The 22,493-nt window shown below is 40.4% G+C and overlaps 1 protein-coding gene across 9 annotated transcripts in view; it reads left to right on the top strand.

The window, feature by feature from the left end:
- The first annotated feature begins 4,301 nt into the window (after window positions 1-4,301).
- Window positions 4,302-22,493, top strand: part of agrn (agrin) — a 263,386-nt gene continuing 245,194 nt past the window's right edge. For 5 of the 9 annotated variants that reach the window (XM_086027866.1, XM_086027911.1, XM_086027930.1 and 2 more), the window contains exons 1-2: window positions 4,303-4,781; window positions 7,828-8,089. In XM_086027866.1, the coding sequence (XP_085883992.1) occupies window positions 4,560-4,781; window positions 7,828-8,089 (484 nt within the window). In that variant the 5' untranslated portion in view covers window positions 4,303-4,559. Of the gene's footprint in view, window positions 4,782-7,827; window positions 8,090-22,493 lie in introns of all 9 variants that reach the window. The other 4 variants (XM_086027847.1, XM_086027856.1, XM_086027871.1 and 1 more) reach the window with 1 other exon arrangement.

The following is a 22,493-nucleotide window of genomic DNA, read 5'->3' on the forward strand; positions in this document are numbered from 1 at the left end:
GTTACATATATCTACAATTCATTTGCAGGAATATATAGTTCACATAGCGATTACAGAATCTGCAACTGAATTGTAGATAGCTGTGATGACAGACCTGAATGACAAAAGTAACATCATTTGTCATAGGTGAATTACATTGCGGGCATCTCAAATGGCATTTGTAGTTAGGAAAAATGCAGTTGAGGATATCTGAAATGTTGTTTTTGACTAGGCAACACTGAATTATATCTGCAACACACATCGATCCATTTTTAAAAGGTCCAAAGGTATGGTTTATCTGATCTGTCCGTTTAGCATTTAAGATGCAGTTGCATTGGCAGATACTGTACATCCATTACATGTCAGATTTTTTTATCCACACTTGGAAGAGGCATGATTCCAATCTGAGTATATCTGATTCTGTTTTTTTTTTTTTTTTCTCTTGACGTTGCCATCACTCATTTATTGAATTCTGCCATGTGCAAAAACTGCCACTTGAAACATACAGAGTAACTCCAGCCTACAGCATGTCTCCAGTGTTTATCTAGTCTCGATCGTTTGGCCAGACTGAAAAAAATATTGCGTCTCTGGTATATTTCAGGGGGGGGGTGTAGTTTGGGGACCCCCCCAAAAAATGGTGTGTTGAATTTATTCAATTTTATTTTGTTTGTTTTATTTTAGTGCCCAGGCCCAGTCTACAGTTCCCTTTGGTGAGATGTCAGCATATCTTTTTTATAGATTATTTTTTTAGGGATTCTACTAACTGCTTTTATTGACCAGAGTATAATATTCTTCTTCTTCTTTAAAAAAAAAAAAACACTGCATTATTTACATATGAAACTTCTGTCCTGATCAGACTTCAACCCTAAACATAACACGTTTGTTAATTGTAGCATTGACTTCGATTCATGGGTGTTGCCTTGAAAGAAACTAGACGGTCTTTTCTTTGTTGGTTGTAGGTCATTTTATCTGTTCATTAGGGGGATCTGGAGCCTCTAGTGCCAGTGGTCTACTGGTGGGTTCACTTGATCAAGGTGGTTTGATGGCTGTACTTTTCTCTCTCTCTCTCTCTCTCTCTCTCTCGCTCTGTCTCTCTCTCTCTCTCTCTCTCTCTCTCTCTCTCTTTTTAAAAACATCTCCCCCCCCATTTTTAACAAGAAGGACCACTTTTGGACCTCTCACCGTATCTCTCCAAAGATCCAAAAATGTTCATTCAAATCATATAATGTGTCCTGACTATGTCCTGATATGTAGGAAAGCAAATTTCTAGCTTTCATATTTCTTGTCTTATTACTCTATATGTTGTATAATGCATATTACTTGGACTAAAGTAAAACTACTGTCACAAATATGCTCACTTTCAGAATTCCTCTCTCGGGGCAACGATCTTGCGCAAACATCTGGAGGCATTTCTCAGTTACATATATTACAATACAAAACCAAAATCAGAGAAAGCATGAAGAGCGCAGGATCACAACTTTAGCAGGTGCGCTCAGTTATTTATGTTTCACACAGCGTGTTATATCACTTACATGACCCAAATACACGCTCAGAGAGTGTTTTGGCGAGGCACTGCACAGTGATCCCTCCACATCCCATGATGGAGTGAGCAACGAGGGTCCAATAGTGCATCTGCTTCTCATCACAAGCATTCCCACTAGATTTGCAGACAATTTCAGTACTTGAATTACAGCACTGTCCGTCTTGTATACATGTCCTTGTAGAAAATAAATGTCACAACATCGATGGGATGTTAGTCATGATATTAGTGGGTGTGTACAGTATATGTTAATCATTACAATTGCAACCTGAGCTGCAGCTCCCCCCAATCTGACATGACAACACTAAACTATACAATATTGGTGAAATGGTGGAGTTAGTACAAGGCAATGTGTGATGTGTAAGTAATTCTTTGACTTTTGATAAAATTATAAGAGATTTACTTTTTTAATAAGACACGACTCACACAGCATAAAGTTATTTCTTGTTTTATCTTTGCATGTATGGAAATGTTTCTGTTTTGAGTCTAACCAGTCTTTAACTGCTCTGAAATGACACACAGAATCCCCAATAATTGGAGTGAGGACCAACATTGGATTCATGGATCAGCTACTGGCCACACATGTTAATGGTGTGTTTGATTTGGTTCTTAATGTTGTGGCAGATTATTCATGGTCATGGTTCATGGCTGAATAAACAATTAGCAATGACAGACTGTCACGAGCAAGCGAGTTTCCCCTGCAACTCACTCTAGTATTATTTCACCTGGTGTCATTTTTTCCTCTTTCATCCAAGAAAGTTGTACTCAGTTGTCAAAAGTGAGGTTCAGGAACAAATTTCTACAAATATCTTCTCCGGCAACTGTGCAGGAGCAAGCCTGTCATTTTCCCCAGGAATAGACGCCTAGTTAAAATTACAGCTTTTAAGGACTAGAAATTGACGCACTGTCTGTTCTCAAATGGAGCCCGAGAATATAATCATGTGGTATCATTTATACATTTATACAAGGTTTATGATATAAGCATGGACCCTAAATGACATATGACACAGTGTGTATTTAGCCTAGGCCTGTGCCGCATTAGAATTTGGTTCCTTTATGCTCCTCAACCATAAATTGTACAGTTGGTAAAACTTTCCTGCAACCCTCAAGCTTCTTGTACTGTGAAGTATCTGCATTTAGAAAATTGTTTTGAGGATCAAAAATTAACTAAATTGTTAATTGTCATATGCAAATTAATACGACCGTGTTGTTGTTAATATAAAAACATTGGCCCTCTTTTTATGAAGAGGGACTGGAGGGTGTGTTCTAACTGTAGGAGTACCACACTCCTCAGCCTCCCAGGTAAGGTCTATGCAGGCCAGGGGTGTAGGAAAGGAGGGTCCATCAGGAAGTCGAACCTTTCTGTTGATTCACGAGGAACAGTGTGATTTCCGTCCAGGCCGTGGAATAGTGGACCAGCACTACACTCTCAGTTCACCTAACCCACAGGTGTCAAACACCGGTCCTCCAGGACTGCTATCCTGCATGTTTTAGATGTTTCCTTCCTCCAACACACCTGATTCTGAGGCTTCATTGACTCACTGGAAAAGTTGAAGTATCTGCATATTGTGCAGAGCGAGTACTCTGCTGTACAGAACCCACATAGGTTTGGCATGATTTATAATATATATATATATATATATATATATATATATATATATATATATATATATTAAAAAAAAAAAATCACATTACATCGTACTCGAAGTCAAAATGACCTCGTTCACCACAAAAAGGCAAGCCATTTAATGTAAATGGAAAGTCATTACTGTATTTCATTTTAGAGATCATTCTACACTCTAAAAACATCATGTCATCTTCCAAACCGCTTATCCTATATAGGGTCGCGGGGAGTTGCTGGAGCCTATCCCAGCCGTCAATGGGCGAAGGCAGACTACACCCCGAACTGGTCGCCAGCCAGTCGCAGGGCACACATAGACACTGTCACTGAGCGGGAATCGATCCCACGCTGCCCGCACACAACTCAGGCGTGTGTACCACTACACTATCAGGGACATAGTCTAAAAACAGTTGGGTTAAAAATAATCCTATTTGGATAAAAAATGGACCGATCCACTAATTGGGTAAATATTTATCAAACTTTCTGGGTTGTTCTGTACAAAAATAACCCCAAATCTGGGCTGTATGAGCCTCAGCTAAGAAGGTGGGTCAAATTGACCCAAACAGTGGATCGGTCCGTTTTTAACCCAAATTGGGTTATTTTTTATCCTAGTGTTTTTAGAGTATATCAGCGCACTTGAAAGCATTTAATTTAAGAGTAATATCAAAAGTTTCTTTGCTTGCAGTCAACTGTGCAATGTTCGTCATTATTGATAGTGTAGTATTGCAGTAGTTTACCTATGCAGCTCACCTCTCGTGACTTCATCTGAATTGACACTTTTAAAAATGGTAACGACATCGTCTGTGCAACTGGGGGCGCCCTTGATCAGCCACTTTAGTCGGCCATCCCTGCAGCCCCCCCAGAGGACACACACAGACACACTTGAGGGATCAGTGATTCTGATTGCATGCAAATCCATGTGTGTGAGAAGGGGAGAGAAAAGTGCTGTAGCATTCCTGCAGAGAGAGATAGAGAGATAGAGAGAGGGAGAGAGAGAGAGAGAGAGAGAGAGAGAGAGAGAGAGAGGAAGAGAGAGGGAGAAAGAGAGAGAGAGAGAGAGAGAGAGAGAGAGAGAGAGAGAAAGAGAGAGAGAGAGAGAGAGAGAGAGAGAGAGAGTGAGAGAGAGAGAGCGAGAGAGAGCGAGAGAGAGAGCGACAGAGCCCTCTTCCCCTTACTCCTCCGTCCTCTCTCTTCCATCCAGCTCTTCCAGCCGGCGGCGGCGGAAAGGAGATTTTCAATCCCGGCTGCAGATGCGCGAAACTGGGCTGCGGAGTGGAAGAGAAACGGGTCGCCGGTAGAGAAGTTGTTGAGAGCCTCGGTCTAAAAATTCTAAGCCATTCAAAACCATTAATGGTTGTCGCTCACTCCGGTTGGTGACATTAGGAATCAAATCTATAAATTTCCAAGAAAAGTTAACTTATGCAAATTCGTGAGGCGGTCATGAGTTCGCAGCGGAGACTCGGAGCCGGCCGGGCAACGCTGCTCCTAGCCGGGCTGCTGGCGGTCCTGTTGCGGTCCTGTGCGGCCACTTGCCCGGAGAAAAACTTGGAGGACCGTGAAGAAGAGGCCAACGTAGTTTTGACGGGCACAGTGGACGAAATCATAAACATGGACCCGGTTCACAACACCTACTCTTGCAAGGTGAGTGCGTCTCCATGCGGTTTGTGATTTTTGCAGCTAGCAAGCCAGTACACCTGCTGCATGCAGACAAACTGCACAAAATCGCCACACTTTACACCGCCACACGTTGTTTGCCTTTGTTTGAACCCGGAACAAATTCTTTGCGATGCATTATCAATTGGATGGGAAGCGGTTTTCTTTTCCACGGGCAACAGAAGAGACTCAATAAGTCCATAAACATGCTGCAGCATGAGGTTGATACAATAATTGACATCACATGTATCTGTATATTAATAGCTGACATCTAGTTCCCTGTGTGGTGGCCAACAAAAACATGCAGTAGACCCTTAAAACTGCTGTGTCAAAAACAAAACAAAACAAAACGAAACAAAAACTCAATATGGGTCCAAAAATGGACCGACAACCCACTTGGGTCATTTGGACCAAACTTTGTGTTGTGTTGTATCAAAACAACAGTTTTTGTTGTTTTGAAACAAAATGAACCAAAGTTGATTCAAATTGACCCAAGGAGGGCGTCAGTCAAAATTGTTTTGACCTAATTGGATTATTTTTGACCCCGCAGTTTCAAGAGTGTAAAGTGTAAAATGAATTTCCCACTTGACGGATTATAATATAACAAATTGACAACAAATACCGGTATATGTGTCTTTGATTGAGTGTAAATTATCATTAGAAAGCACAAGAACTGTTGCCTTCAAACTTTTTTTTAAGACCAACCTTACAAATTGAAGCAGGCTTTCTCATACTTAAATGTTCAGTATGGCCTCCGGTGAGAAACCAAACTGAACATTTAAGATGAAAATATTTGTGATAGATTTTTAATAAATCTGTAAGTGAGACGAAAGATCCCAGCATGGACAAAAAAGCATGAAAAACCTTGAACGAATACCGTTATTCAGCGTGGGAGGAGTTAGTGTGTCTGATTCACCAAGGTTATTTAATGTGCAACAATTGATTTGGGTCAGAATATTTAGTACAGTGCACTAGTGATTAACAAAGTGGCCTCACAGTTCTGAAGTTTGGGTTAGAATTTGCTGAATCTTCTTCTTATGTTTTTGCATTGTTTTACTCCTACATTTTTTCACATAATTAGTTAATAGTTAATTGACTCTAAATTGCTCTTAGATGTTAATATGGGTGTGAGTGATTGTTTGTCTATAGCAGTGGTCAGCAACTCGCGGGTCCGGAGCCGCATACGGCTCTTTCATCCTTATGTTGCGGCTCTACGTGGCTTGGGAAAATAAATCATAAGTGTACGATTGAAGTGTATTGTAACGTCTTCCAAAGACAAGATGTCAGACGTAGTTGAGTAATCTCACTTTTTATTATTCCAACACGGCTACTGTGCGTCGTAGCCGACACCAACTACAGTGCGGTAACAGTTCCGTCATAAGCGGATCTCGCGTCCTTCTCGCCGTCCGCTCACAGTCTCACTCGTACACCCCTCCCATCCAACGAGTCGCGTGATACATTCAGGAACCTCGGAAACAACACAACTTACAAAACACAAATGTCACCACAATACAGATAACCCACTTCATTACATCATGTTATCGGGTGTGGTGAGGTAAGACGGTTTCATTTTATTATGCACTTTATAGACGTGGTTAACGACGGATAGGCTAACTTTATTTCAGATGTCAAAAAGTGTTCGCGGCTCCCAGTGTTTACTTTTCTGTGCAAACCTGGTCGTAATGGCTCTTTGAGTGTTAAAGGTTGTCGACCCCTGGTCTATACTATGTGCCCTGTGATTTTCTGGTGACCAGTTCAGAGTGTCCTCCATCTCTCACCCAAAGTCAGCTGAGTAGGCTCCAAATAAGGACAAACACTTTAGAAAATGAATATACGTTATGTATATAGGAATATAAATTATATTAATATGTATGTTTGTATGTATGTATGTATGCATGTATAACACTAATAGTAGTCAGAATAGGCTATAAAATGGGATTTCTATTCAGATCTTAATGAGATTTTGGCTGCAAATTTTGACTGTGGTCCTTAAAATAGCATTAGAAAAAAATCCACTGTTCCTGGTGCTTCGTTCTGGAAGAAGTCGTCCTTGCTCCCCATTTCATGGGCAGTCATTGTGAAACTTCTACACTGCAGTAGACTTGTGGTAGACCACTCTATAATCTGTCAAAATAAACAACCGTGTTTGGTCAACTTGCTTTCCGTCTCCGAGTGAATGAGCTGAGTAGATTAGAGGCACACAGTTCTTGCACTGGAGACAGAAACCACGATCAACTGCTAAACTGAGACTATTTCTTCAAAATGAAAATGGTCCCCCCCATGACAATGCATACATCAGATGTTGTGCCACTTCCTGTAATGTCAAGCAATCTTTGACTGTAGTGGTTGCCTAACTACAGATTTTTTTCTGGTTCCCTTGTGGATTCAGATAAGATTTGTTTTTGTATCACACTGAAGGAACACCCAGGATACTTTCTTCACAGAACACAGAGCAAAGTTTTATTTGTACCACCTTTCCATTTTTTGGTGTTTGTAAAAATGGCATTCTTCAATTTGATGATATGACATTTTTTTCATAGCTGCAGTGCCTTTCAGAGAGTCTGCATGATGACTGTTTGATTTGTGTTGATCTAATTATAGGAACCCGATCGATGTATTGTTGAACAACATATACACAAATTATACATGTGAAATAAATGTTCACCAAATAAAGTGAAAATCACAAAAGTAATGAGTAAGACTGTACTGAAAATTAACTAATAAAAATCATCCATCCATCCATCCATCCATCAATACCTCCTTAGCTTTATATTTTGATATTTTGTTGCACCACTATTTGATGCAATCACTGCAATCAAACTATTTCTGTAACACTTAATGAGACTTCAACTAATATTATGGCACACTCTTGTGCAAACTGCTTCAGTTGTCTCAGGTTTGAAGGGGGCTTTCTCCAAACCTCACATTTCAGATCCTTCTTAATATGTTCAATAGTAACTAAAAACAGGTCTCTTTAGAATAGTCAATTGTTTTGTTCCTAAGTAGTGTTTTCCTGTCTTCTTTTGACTAATAGGTCAGGGTGTGGCGCTACTTGAAAGGAAAGACCAGCATAAACCGTGAAATCCTCTTGGATGGTGGCAACAAGGTGATGATTGGTGGCTTTGGCAACACAGGAATCTGCGACAATCAGGTTGCCACGGGTGACACTCGCATATTCTTTCTTAACCCTGCCCCGGAGTCCATGGGGTCCGAACACAAGAATGAACTGATGCTCAACTCGAGCCTGATGAGGATTACGCTGCGGAACCTGGAGGATGTGGAACACTGTGTGGAAGGTAAGCAGAAATGCCAATTAAATGAGATGAAATGCCAAATTCTAAAAGTTGTTTCCTATGACTTTTTTTTTTTATTTCTGTTTTTTTTTAAATTCTGAAAGCAATTTATGATCATTTAAAGCTGCAAAGATTTCATTCACTGAGTTCTGCGTTAACTATATAGCCTAAAGCTTCCACACTCTGTTTTCAATGAATCACTGACACCTGAGTCATTTTAGGATCTTTGTTGCTATGGTGAAGCTTTCGCCTTGCCTGAAGGTGGGTGTGCCTGACGAACACCTGAAGGATCAGACCTTGGTGGTCAAAGGGTGATTCCTGACCTTTGCACTCAATTGCTTTGCTATTTTAAGTCAGGGGTTAGACAGTTTACCATTTATAGCCTTGTAACAGTGTAATCTGCGCGATCCAACTTTTTACGACCTCTACGCACCATTTTCAATTTAATAAATTAAACATTAGCTCGCAATGTCACACTTTGTTTCAAACTTAATTTCTCTTCAGATCAACAGTGCCATGAATAATACATCTTTCGAGTTTATAAAGATGCTTTCCACCCGTGCCCCCTTGCCAATGGGAAGTGAGCGTGCCGTTGTTTAACTTTTACTGTTTGCAGCTGTTCAAAGTTTGGATCAAACTAATAGCACTGGGGGTGAAAGTAGGGGTGGCGTAGGTGGAAAGGGGCTCATTTCTCACTTGAGATATGTTTAGTCCTATTTAAAGTGTTGTTGTATTAAAGTATTAAGTTGAGTTTGTCTACCCTGCCATGAATCCCTGTGCTGGTATTCCCTTCACCCCCACTTTTCTTCTCCTTGCTGCGTTGGAATGAGTAGTTTTTTGGCTCTGACTGACTGGCTGCTATTGTTCCTGTTTGTTTTGGCCCTTGTATTTGAAGACGGGTTACTTCACAACCACATTTTCTCATGTCACCGTTCAACAGAATGCACAGAACACTCCAGGAAGTCAATGGTTAAAAGTAAGGGTGGTTTTACACTTAAAAGTTCACTTTCACTCATCCAAATTAGTTCATTTGTTTGTAAACTTAAATACGATTTTTAAGGCAAAAATATAGTGACCATGCTAAACCTAAGATGTGTTCAATGAGTCAACAGTCTCATCTGTTTCCTGCCTGTTATGTCATTTAGCATTGGTACAGCTCAAGATTGGATTCCTTTCTCACCACAACTTAACCACACCAAAGTTGCTGCTATCAGGTCACTCATTGATTTGGTCCGCAAATGTGTCAGTGGAAATAAAAACAAACCCATATTCACACCTGACCAAATGAACTGCATCAAAGTAGAAACTACATTTAAGTTTGATGAAACTAAATACATGTAGTCCTAGCATGCCAAGACAGCATTGTGGTCTAAACATTTAAGAGTTCCAAGACTTCATTTCTGATGTTTTCACCATGCTTTTCAAAGTACCAAGAAGATTGACCGGTTTGGCCCACTATCAAAACTTTATAAATTGTCCCAGATGATGACATGGCTCCATCTAGGTGAATTGTCTTTTAGGCTAATTTTAGTGCTCCATTTTCATTAAAAGAGTTAAGTCGGATCAGATTGTGTTCAACCACCACCTTCAGAGATTTTGATGTTAGCAATGGGACAAGACTCTACCTGCCACCGTACTCATTGTGCGCTCCCATGCTTTCCCCTCATTCTTGACATGTTGGATAGACTCCGGAATGCCTGGCAGGGCAGACTGGGAGACATGCTCTCAAGAAAAGGGCTTTGTGTGAGATACTTGACACGGCGGATTTGAGAATTCAGGAGATGTAAGAAGAAATGCACATCCAGTACCATTTCACAAAGACCAGTACTTCAAACAAAAGCGTGCTGAAAAGTGGGATTGTATAGGTGGAATAACTTGGGATGTGTTACAATGGAAATGCTTAATTATACTTAATCAAACAGCTTTCTGGAAACACTTACCTCTTACCATCCCGCCAACACACCCAACAGTGAAAACACAAGTCCAATGAGGGTTTACTGTTTCAAATTCTACCCTAGTTAATCAAATTCTATTGTACCGCTGGGTGGAAACATGTATCATGTGTACAACTGCTTGTTGGCAGGCATTCATTGAGTCCTCTCCTTAAACATGAACACTTGTAGGACTGGCTAGTCTTGAAATCATGCCACAAAAACTAAATTAGGCTTGAAGTTGTAAGAAGATCCAATGTATGCCGTCTTTATGTTTTCCAACTCATTTTCCCCATTGTTGACTTAATTATAGTGGCATGATAAGTCAGGGGCGGGTTTGGGAAGTTAAGAAGCCCATTTGATGGGGAAGTGTTGAACACACGGAGATGTTATCGTTTTTGTTTCTGTCTTGGCTCGTAATGACTTTTTCCTTCAATAGTCTAACACAGTGGAGGAAAAAAAAAAGGTTGTTTCCTCCTTTCTGTCTTCCTCCCTTCTTTTTCTTGTCGTTATAAAGAAGGTGAGAGATGGACCAGCATTTGTATCATGCATGGTATAGGCTGTGTAATGCTGTGTAAGGCGCATTTTTCTGCTCAGTCATTCGATCGCTATGATCGGGCTCCATAGTGATTGTGTTAGCCGGTCTTGCTGAGATCATGACTGGGGTCCTGATTTACCAGCAGGTGGTCCTGCTGAATGACGTGCATGCAGACAGGTCTGTGGAATTCTTCTCGGGGTGGGTGGGATAGAGAACTGTGTGTGTCAAGCCCCCCTCCCCTCCATTCCCTTCTTTCTCCCGGTGCCTCTGCTGCTCCTTCTGTGCCTTTGTCTGGGTCTTTTCCCACTGTTTGTGCAAGGTGGAGGAACTGAATTGTCTGGAATGCCTAACCTGCTGAAGTCACCTGTCTACCTTTTCCCCATATGAGAGATATAATAGCAAGTACTCTGTTTTAAGTATGATAGCCATTAGCCAGCGCATTCTCTTAAATGACATACATGCCATTTATTCACCTGAGGGTTGTTGACAGTTGACTCTTTTGCTTCAAAGAACAAGACTTTGTGGAATATGCAAGGTCACTTCATTAGTCTCTACTTGGTCTTCCAAGATGTTACAAAGATTTTATGTATTTTTTTATATACAAATGGGGCCCCTTTAAATTTGTTTCTCTTTTAGTAAGTCATTCTTTGTGGAATAAGGCTACAATTATGACATACATGTATAAATATACTGTAGCCAGTACCTGAGTTCTTTCTGATTGAAAATATTTCTTGCAAATATTTGTTTGTCAGCCCATCTATGCCTATATGAGCAGACAATTGGTTACGGTGTCATGAGAATTAAAAAATACAAAATTTCAGCAGGTTTTCCCTCCTTACAGTATGAGCCAAAATTTGATTTTCATGCAGCCTTCACATACGCTGCACGAGTGAAGTGAAAAACAAAGTAGACTCAGGATACACTTTGACTTTCAGCTGTTTATTGAATGGTCAAACACGCTGTAACAGTCATCATCGTCGCAGCACTTTTGCCGTTTGACAAAACCCTGACTGTTTATTTTGCGCGTCTTTTCTATAGCTACTCAACTCACTATAATTTAAATACGAAATATAAATATAAAGTAATCGTGGTGATATCTAGCACAGGAAGCCCCTCCTATACACATTCGGTGTACACTACTCCTGCAGTCATTCTCCTTATCCAATTCAAACGGTCTAATCAGAGCAAAGTTTATAATAGCGGTGTCAAAATTAATTGATTAATCGTCAGTTACTGTTTTTATAATCAATTAATCGTTTAGAGCCACTGTTTAACTTCATTTCAGGTTCTCAATAGTCAATATTCTCTGCTTTCTGTAGTCATGATTACACTGATCAACAAAATGTGACATTTTAAAATCTATGATCATGTCAATTTAAAATATATATTCTTAATCCACTTATTCGATTAATCAATGGAATAATCGATGAGAATAATCCACACAAAAAATATTCAATAGTGACAGCCCTAGTATACAGTATGTACCTATCCTAACCCTAATCCAGCCGCCCGTCACGCCAGGTGTTTAAAACCAACTAGAATAGCTTGAAAAAGCCATCCTGGGAATTTTCAACCCATATTATCTTGCAAACCTGGACAGAAAAGAACATCAAAAAGTATAACAAATAAAAACAATAAATAAGATCAGTGTGACATGGGACCTTAAAAGGATTACTTAAACAGTTTAGACTTGGTAGGATTGAGATCTCTCAATTAATTCAGTTGATGTTTTGAAGACTGCTGACTTGTACGGTGCAAAGTTAGTTGATGTCAATGTCCCTTTTCAATCATTTTAAAGGTGAAGACCAGGCAAGTTGAAATGCCCCAAGTGATTCTGGGCAGTCGCTTGGATGTACAGCGACCCGGAAAAGCCCCTCTTGTGTCCCCTCTTGTGTCTGAGCCATAAAGAAATCAGAGCAGGAGTCTGCATGAGATTTGGACTCCCTCTGGGCAACTGAATTCCTGTTCCCGGGTTACATTACTAAAGCAGGGCAGCTGCTGTGGCAAGTGCGGCTCTTTACTGTCATCGCGCCAAAACCATCGGATTTTGGCTGGAAACAAGTTTTGCTGGGACACCCAAGCGATCGTAGAAGCCCGAATGGAATTTGCATTTGTAGAACTGCAATTATCAAATCGATTTAAAACAGGAAAACAATATATTTTTATTAAAATATATATATATATATATATATATATATATATATATATATATATATATATATATATATATATATAATAACAATAGTCCCTCAAAAGTGGTAATTGGAATTCAATCAAGTGCATTGTTTGATGCCAACAAAACGTCATTTCTGCACATACAGGAAGCACGGCAGACCTGACAGTTGGGAGTCCCACTTTTATCAACAAACACGGGATGGCTGGCTTGTTTTTAGCTCTTCGGACGACACCTCAGTCTCTGTGACTTCCTTTCCACCCACTCATCCGTCCCCCTGTCATTGAGTTGTCATGGTGAACCCACTTTGAATGCCATGTTTTCGTCTCTTATCACTTTGCCTTACTTCCAACTTTCATTCGTTATCTTCATTCATCCTCTCACACAGAATACCATTAATGATTAGATTATGAAATCCGATAAAACACGTTGGTGTCATCAGAAATGATAAATCGTGAATGGAGTAACCTTTTAATGTCTTTACCTTTTAGGAAAGACTAAGCAAGGTGTTAACTAAATTGAAATTTTACAGGAGTATCTCATAAGTAAACATTACTAGTTATAGAAACGCGATCGTACGGCGATTAAAATTAACTTGTACGATATCTTTCAGTCTTCTGACGAACTCTTATGTGAACATCACTTCTGAGACTTAAATGTGATAGGAGCTCGTGCCAATTCCCCTTCCAGCGTCAGTGACTTCCAGACTCATGGCAGGAACTTGTCCTGCCCTGTTCTGTTTTTTTAGCTAACAATGGCAAGGACATGATGGCTTTCTGAGTCAAACTGAGATAAGTGGGGAAGGATGTCTCACCAACTTGACCATGTCTCTGTGTATACACACACACGCACACACACGCACACAACATACAAGGAAAAATGTACTTGATACACTGTACCCACATTGAAGCCTGTTCACAAAAATGGAGAGTGCTTAACTTAAAAAAAATCCTCTACACATATATGAATCTAGCTAATTCACACATTATATAGTGCTACAAGCTTAAAAAGCCTGTTAGCTGGAGCCATTGATACATCACTCAGTGGTTAGTTACTATTGCCCCACAGCCACTCGACCTTTCCACAAGAGGCAATCTCAGCCGACACCCACTCAGCCTACAAAGTTGTATGTTAATCAGAACCAATCATGATCCACGCACCGCAAAGCAAGTCAGTCAAACAGCAACGATGCACAGTGCATTTAAGATTTATGTGAATATTTTAATGTCCTCTTTTTTACTTCCTAATTTCTTGCTATTGTCAACTGTGATGTTGTGAGGCTATCTTTTTTGGGGGGAGCTCTTTAAAATGGTCCCTTAAAGAGCAAGTCAACCCAAAAACGCCCTTTACAATAATATGTTCTATGCAGCCCCACTAGTTTAAACACAGCACTGTGATTAATATTGTTTGTGGAATGTGAGTTAAGCAGCCAAATCCACACCTTTTTAGCCATCTCAGGGGCGGCCATTTTGCCATTTGCTAAAAATGACATCACAGTTGCTCAGGGCTCAGGTAACAACCAATCATGGCTCACCTGTTTTCTGAAGCTGAACCATGATTGGTCGTTAACTCCTCCAACCCCACAAATAGTTATGCTATCTTGTTGCCAAGTACTTCAAAGCAGCATTCAGCATCCGCTGGAGAAACAAAAGCCTCTTTTTGCCCAAGGGGAGAAGTTCTTTCACAGACTCGGAACTCTAACCAAAGGTATGTTTGGTGTCAGCCGCCCCTCTTCCCTCATTGTCAAGTCCTTAAAGTTTCATCACACATCACCTTATATATAGATATATAGCACTACCAGTTTCATTTATTATTCTATAGTACAGTGGTTCTTCAACAGTTTACACTAAGTACCACCTAAAAAAAATGGCTTTCAAAGTGCCACCATCATGAACAATAAAACTGTAAAATTCTGAAAAGCAGCAGGTCTGAGTGTTCATCAAAAATGAGGTAGGAAAAAAAATGTATTACAGTAAGTCACTGTACATTATGCCCAGTTTGAACATGATCACCAAGCGTAAACAGGAAAAGAATAAAAACAGATAAATGAAAATATAAATACATAAATAAATGCTGATTACATTCAAATGTATAGGCACAAATCAAAAACTAAAATTGTGCCCAAAACAAGATTTCTTAAAGGGTGAATGAAAATGTATTCTGATTAAAAGTTAAATACAACTGAACTGTACTGTCCAAGAAAGTAAAAGCAAAATAAAAAGTAAAACAAAGAATTTGATGGGGGAAAAAAAAAAGAGTAACACTTCACTTAAATATAGGAAAATAAAAATTACATTTAATGTTTGGTGAACATTCAGACACTTTCACTGTGAAGGGAAAACTACCAGAAGTACGTAGTAAGTAAGTGAGTAAGTAACTTAGAAGTAAGTGGGTAGTCATATAAAAGTGGAATGCTTTGATCTGAAGCGAATAAAGCAATTTGTAGCAAGTGGCGCCCTGTGAAGTGTGTAATTAATTTTGGATAAACTGTAGTACAAATCAAGTGTAGTTTATCACAACATGAACAAGCTTCCTTTGTTTAGCTATCCATGGGACTGAATGGTTGACTTTGACTGTTTCATTTGTTCATTGCTTATTAGCTTGCCACCTACCACGCACTGTGGCCATGGCTCTTCACTCCCACTCCAAAACCAATTTTGATGTATAGCTGGAGTCATATGATTTATACACATTCACACTGATCTATGTTGTTTGTTGCTGCTTGCAGAGGCTTTAACAGACGTTGCTTAAGTAGCATTGCAGTCAAGCCAGCCTTTTTTTTCTTCTTCGTCTCCCATTCTTTTGGAATAAGTTCACCCCAAAAGAAGTGAAAGGAAAATCAAAATACACATGCACAGTTAATGTGTTGCCCACTGAACCGAGGTCTCATGTGGTGGTTCTGGAATAAATGTTGCAGAAAAGCCCCAAAGAACCAAAGAAACCGCAAAGTAGACACCATGCTTTAATTCTTTCTTTTTTTTTTTTTTAATGCTTTAACGTTCACTAAAATGCAGCCGGTGGAATTTCCACTGTTCCAGTGTGTGCACATGAAAAGTGAGTTGTCAAGTTGTATAGTGCTGATTTTATTGCTGACACAATAAATCAAATTTATTCATGCTTGGGGGTTATGTATATGTGATTTTTTTTTCATTTACTCCATGTCTTATGAGCATGGTGGAATTACCTTTTGCTGTGAAGTTGGTGAAGGTTGAAGTTACTGCTCGTGACACTTGCAGAATCTTGATCAGCTCCAATTTACATGAAGACAATGGCTAGAGTGGAAAAGAAGTCTTTCTCATCGCGTGGCCTCTTTTCCCCTCCTTGAACCTCCCGTTCCTTTTCCTTGTCCTTCTTCTGTGGGCTTGCCCTGACCAACCCCTCCTCTTTCATTGTTCTTTCGGCAAAGCGATATCTTAAAAGAAGGGATACAAAAGATGGAGGCAGTCGACTAAACTAAATGTGACTGAACTTCATCAGTGATCACAAAGGCGACGTTTTTCTGCTGATGAACAGCACACGTTACTTTACATACCCACACGTTTAACACTAGGAGTAGGGGAGCAGACTGTTTTCCAACTTTGATGTGTTATTACTCTGCATATATAGATATAAGATGCTCCTGGCCTCTGGACTTTTCCCAATTCTGTATATATTTTATTACCATGGTGCAATTTTACGCTGATAAACAATATAGAAATAGTTGCGAGCCATTATTCCTTTAACTACGGCATGCCAGTCAATTTGCACTGTCGTATTTCTATAGCAACCAACGGCTGCATTGAGAAACGCTGCTGGTCACCATGATCGATTAAAAAAAAAAAAAAAATATTATAGAGTAGAGGAGTCATTACATCTGCTTCAAAATATTGACTAGTCTGAGGATGAATTGCTTGACTGACACACAGCGAGTCAAAAAAAGTCCCCCTGCACCGGCTCTTTGACGGGCCGTGTCTCGTGTAGTATAAAAGGCTGAGATGTGATAGTTATGACGTTGTGGGTATGTCATAATGTCATATTCAGGCTTTGTGATGAAGACTGGCTTGATGGACAGAATGGCCCCTCCTCATGCTGTAATGCATCCCAGATTAGGGTGAAGCACTCCAAAGTAAAATGTTCTCCTCCTGTTTTAACAATTTGTAAATGTCATCAGCCTGTCAGGGAGCACTTGTGCATTTCAAAATCTGTAATCAGTGTCAGTTTTAATGGCATATGATTTGCAAGAAAGGACTGGGGAAATGCGTTCCTGTTTAAAGCTTTTACATGGTCAATCAATTCATTTTCTTTTAGACGTGTAAAACAGGGCGGCCTGATATTGGTCTCTCAGTACACTCGAGCCACATTCCCGTCCAAGCAGTACAGTTGAGCTCGCTGTGGTATTGGAACTGTAAACAACTGTCATGTCATCATGTCATCTTCCAAACCGCTTATCCTATACAGGGTCGCGGGGAGGTGCTGGAGCCTATCCCAGCCGTCAACGGGCGAAGGCAGACTCCACCCCGAACTGGTCGCCAGCCAGTCGCAGGGCACACACAGACACCGTCACTGAGCGGGAATCGATCCCACGCTGCCCACACACAACTCAGGCGTCTGTACCACTACACTATCAGTGACTCTTAAACAACTGTGATCTGCAGTATTTTTTTGAGGGGGCGGAATGTTGTTTTCCAGTCCCATTTCCCCACTGTGATGATTATTCTCTCTCCCATTAGTTACTCTAACAGGTGGGTGCCTAATAAGATAAAGGAAAATAATTGATAATTTAGTAAGCTTTATGACTTAAAATGCAGACAATGATAAAGCCAACTGCACTGCTTAAAACTGAACTTTGGGGGAAACAAGGCTTCAAATTACATAGTGTAAGAGTGCTTGTAGTTGGCACTGCAAAACAGAGAAAACATCATTGACAACATGGAGTCAGAACTCAGAATCGGACTGGAAAATGAGCAATACTTCGTTAGGGATGCGGAGCGTTGTCCTTCTCTAATCTTTTGAATGCACATATCCAACTTTGCAGTGTTTCAATAATTTTTGCACATCTTGCTGTTCTCTAATAATGATCTGAATGGAAAAATCAACAACAGATGTTTCATCTGTGAATCCATAAATTCCATAAATTTCCTGCTTGCTGGATGATTTAGAGAGATTGTGCAAAGAGGAATGGTTGAAAATCCTTTCTTTCTGTATTCTCCCATCTTGTGAAATTTATTGGAGAAGATTAGGTACTGTTTTGTTGGCAAACGGTGGCTGTAAATGACTAAATTACGAACATCAGGAGTGCTAAGAATTGTGGCACACATGATTGGATGTAAAATAATTATTTGTTCTGGTGGAATTTTCCCCTCACTGAATAAATGCAACTTGAATTAAAAATTGGCTTTTCCTCTTTTTTTGTACATTTTAGTTATTTACAAAAAAAAAAAAAAAAAATAGAAGTTAAAGAACACATCTTAACCAGGGGCGCCAATAATTCGCAGGAATTAAACTGACCAACATCCAACCTGAAAACTAAGTTATGGACGGCTTAACAACTGTCCCTTTCTTACCTTCAGACCTCCCTACTTATAGTGATAATTGTGTGCATCCCAAGATGACCTAATATGTATCAGCATGCGTCTTTCAAATTTAAGTGTACACAGGCTGACTAATTTATTTGCATTATAAATGGGACTGAGTTAATGCAACAGTTGTTCGTTAGGGTCAAAGGTGGGCAGTAACGAGCTATATTTACTCTGTTACATTTACTCAAGTAAATATGAATAACTTGTACTTGTCTGAATAGTTTTTAATGCAACATACCATTTACTTTTACTTGACAATTTTTGAAGGCTACTTTTAATGACGTTTGACACCATTTGACCAAACTAACAGAGCCAGGCAGTCAAAGTGACTGCCCTTTTTATGGCCGAAATATATGGATCAACATTACCAATAGACGACAGCTCGCCTGCGACTAAATGAGGACAAGCGATACAGAAGATGTATGGATGGATGGACAAGGAAAAAGAAAAGCTATGTTGTCCAGTGTCCTTTTTGTCTGCCTTGGAGATTGGGAAACTTACAAGAGCTCTGTGGAAAAAAAAGAGCAACATTCATGCATCGTTAGAATCAGAAGTTACTCAACAGTTACTTGGAATATTTTTTATCCAATGAAAACAGTAGTCACCCTGACTCAAGTAATCATTGGGAGGAAGACTTTTTTGTTTTACTTGTCACATTATTTTAAGGTAACAGTACTCTTACTAGAGTACAATTTGAACAAATTGGCTAGGTGAGCTTCATCTTTGTATCTGCTTGTGCGCAACATGGGCGAGGCATGCAGAACAAGCACTCGCAGTTGGATTGTAAATTATTACCCACCGGCTTCTCCCTTTTCAGATCAGCACAGACAAAAGCTTGGAGGCCAGTTTCTGGTGGGCTGTGGGGGTGGAGGTGAGAGGGGGTGCTGGCCTTTGTTGTTGACTTCTTGTCTTTTTAAAAGCGTCCCCTCCCAGCCACCTGTCTGAGATGATGGCTCTAAGATCGAAAGGTCCCGTGCCACAGACTTAAGAATATTGTAATAGGCTCTTAGAGGCTCTCACTGGATAGGCTTACAAAACTGTAATGACAGCCAGTGCATACCATCAAGTTCAAGGGATGAGGAACTGTTTGGAGGGGATTAAGCAGAGAGACAGTGACAGGTCTAAAGAATTGGGGTATTGTTGCGGCCCGCTCATCAAGGCAGAAAGGGTGAAGTGGGTGCCGAGGAGGTGCACCACCATTCTTGCTCTATCACCTTGTTAGATTAGACCTCTTTGGGACACATAATTAGATACGTGACTTGAGCTAGGTCGTTGTATCGCAGTGACCGTTCTCTCGCTTGTCCTTCCTTATCTATGGCACTCTTTGTACACTTACTATTTGAATCCAGTTCAGACCGTGGCGTCACACATTGTCAGAATAATTGTCACACTTGTCAATTTTGGTAATGCAATGGGAAAAACACAGTATATCAAAACTTAAAATTGTGGATTGTGATCCAGTTTGTTTCCCTCGCCGTTATTTATTTAACTTTTTTAAAATAATGCAGAGAATGCGTTTTGTCCAGATTGAGGTTCACTATTCCAAACTGAAATGTATCGCGAACAAAACTGAACTTCACTGACTATAGTAAGGCTATAGTATTTAGTCACATCTCATATGTGTCTTTTCTGAGTGCTACATTTGGGAGAGGGCAATCAGTGTCATGATTGTCAGGTGGGTTCAGACCCAGAAAGGGTTGGACTGTCCTCTGGGATGCGTACAAAACTCACACTCACCCAAGCATACTTTATCCGGACCATTCTGGGTTACGGAGTGAGTCTCTCATGTTGGCAGATTACTTACGGGGATTTCTTTCTATATGAAGTGTAATTATTTCTCTCTAAGGGCCTTTCAGAAGTCGCTTCCAGATCTTGAGTCGCTTCTTTTTCATTCAGCTTCACTTTTGTTGGCTTGTGCAGCGTAATGTGACACTGAAGGTGACAAACTCTTTTTTTCCCCAAAAACAAACCAGCTGTAGAGGAGAACAATTATAATTGGTGATGGAGTGTGCTTGACTACAGCAATGACAAGGTCTTATTTTTCTATTGGAAATTGAAACTTTGATGTTTTGTCACTCTAGCTCAGTTGGAGTGAGGCTTCTTCAGCTCAGTTAAATGTGTTGATTGTTTTAATTCATTCAACCTTTCTTTCAAAGGGGAGTTTGTAATTGTCAAAAGAAAAGTCATCCATCTATTCTCTGTAGCCCTACTGCTTATCCTCACAGTTTTTCCTCAATTTTGTTAAATATGTCAGTCTGAGCTGACAGTAGTAGAGTAGTAAAATGATCTGTGAGAAAATAATCCCTGTCATCTTGGACCTTTTAAGGCACTGTCCACACGGAAAGACAGCCAAGCTTTTATTTGTTTTTAAAAGTTTTCCGTAAATTCGGATTTGCTTCAACAATGTGTGTCCACATGAAGATGCTTAAACATTGTAGTTCAGGGGTCACCAACTCCGGTCCTCGACGGCACCTGTCCTGCAGGTTTTCAATCTCTCCCTGCTGTAACACGCCTGATTCAAATGATCAGCTCATCAGCAAGCTCTTGAGAAGCCTGATAATGATCCTGATCATTTTAACAGGTGTGTTACAGCAGGGAGAGATTGAAAACCTGCAGGACAGGTGCCCTCGAGGACCGGAGTTGGTGACCCCTGCTGTAGTTCATATGCCAGATCTGAACTGGTGCTGTTACGCCACCACATACATCGCCAAAACAGAGAGTAAGAAGTCAATGCTATATTCACAACAATGCTGGGAAATAGGAAGTGAGCAAGAAAGCACACACTTGTGATGAATGACAGCGAGGTAGAAATTCTGCTTACAATGAAAGACCTGATCATCGCCGAGCTAAAAAACCTTCAACAAAGTGATCCGCCATTGTTGTTGTTGTTGTTGGTGTTAGCGCATTGTCACACGAGAACCAGGATAATCACGTATCATCTCATGAAAGATGGTATATGTTGTTGACACGGAAACACGAGGGCAATGTTTTAAGAACTATCCACTGTGTGACCCGTCTTAAAAAGACGACAGTTTTCGAGCTCCCTAGCTCTGTGTGGACGAAATGTCGAATGAGTTAAGAACTTTCGGCGATTCACTGAAACTGAATTCCATGTAGACAGGCTGATTTATAGGAAACCACTCTGCCTGAGCAAAAACAATCAGAGGCAGAAGGTATGACAGATGTGATCTTGATGAGCCATGCTTAGTCTTTGCAATATCCATCTCCGGTTAGCAACAAAAGTTTAAAAGAATAAATTGGACAGTTCCCAAGACAAAAGAAGGGTGATCATAGGAACTGCCTGTCAGAGGTGGAATTAGCACCATTTCTGCTCAGCGGGTACGTTTGTCACCTCTTTTTGATTGACGTACATCCCCAAATATACAATTACAAAACAATAACATTTAATGTTACATTAACACTTCATTACAAATAAGTCCACTACCAATGTAGCGGCTGTGGTTAATGTCAGCTTGTTTACAGGGCACATCTCGTGCATGTCAGTGAGTGGTGTGGCTTTTATCAGAGACTTGAGGCAGGGAGGGATTTGTCAAGTGAGGCTATATTCAAATTTTCCTAGCAGGTATAAAACTGCAAACCCCCCCTCTAAATCTTGGGTACTCAGTGAGGGCATAGCATTGTTTATGGCTTTATAATCCACACCCGGCCAATAGCTTTCCTGTTGGCTTTTTCTAAACATGAGGAATAGTGACTACGCTGCCGATGGCATGGAGGGGTATTACATCCCACGCATGCGCAGAAGGTACTTTAATGCTTGGTCGCTGTCTGTCGTTGCGGTGTATTTGTTCAGAGCGACGTGCTGACAGTTGGCCCAACGCCACAGGTGGTAAGCGTCGGTCACAGTTGCCCAACGTTGGATTGGTCTATCTAGGCCTTAACATCTTTAAGCAAAGTAAACTGCATCAGTACAACATTCCTCTATTTTTTTTCCTCATTTCGTGGTGACTTCAAGTCACAGGATGTTTGTATCTGTAATGGTTCTCCACTTGGTTAGGGATAGCGAGGAGGCCCGCAGCCTGGCTTGTTGTCTGGTTTTGCACACAAAACATCCCATCCCATGTAACATTGCGTTTAAATCTCGGTGATGGTACACCTGGAAAAGCACAGAAATGTATAGTTGAAAGGAGTTTTGTTATAGCTAGGCAGGTGAACTCCTTGTGACTGGCTCCAAGTAAGCTCTTTCCAC

Source organism: Filicampus tigris, chromosome 1, assembly GCF_054856515.1.
Source record: "Filicampus tigris isolate MCC_2025a chromosome 1, RoL_Ftig_1.0, whole genome shotgun sequence".
In the NCBI taxonomy this organism is placed as follows: Eukaryota; Metazoa; Chordata; class Actinopteri; order Syngnathiformes; family Syngnathidae; genus Filicampus; species Filicampus tigris.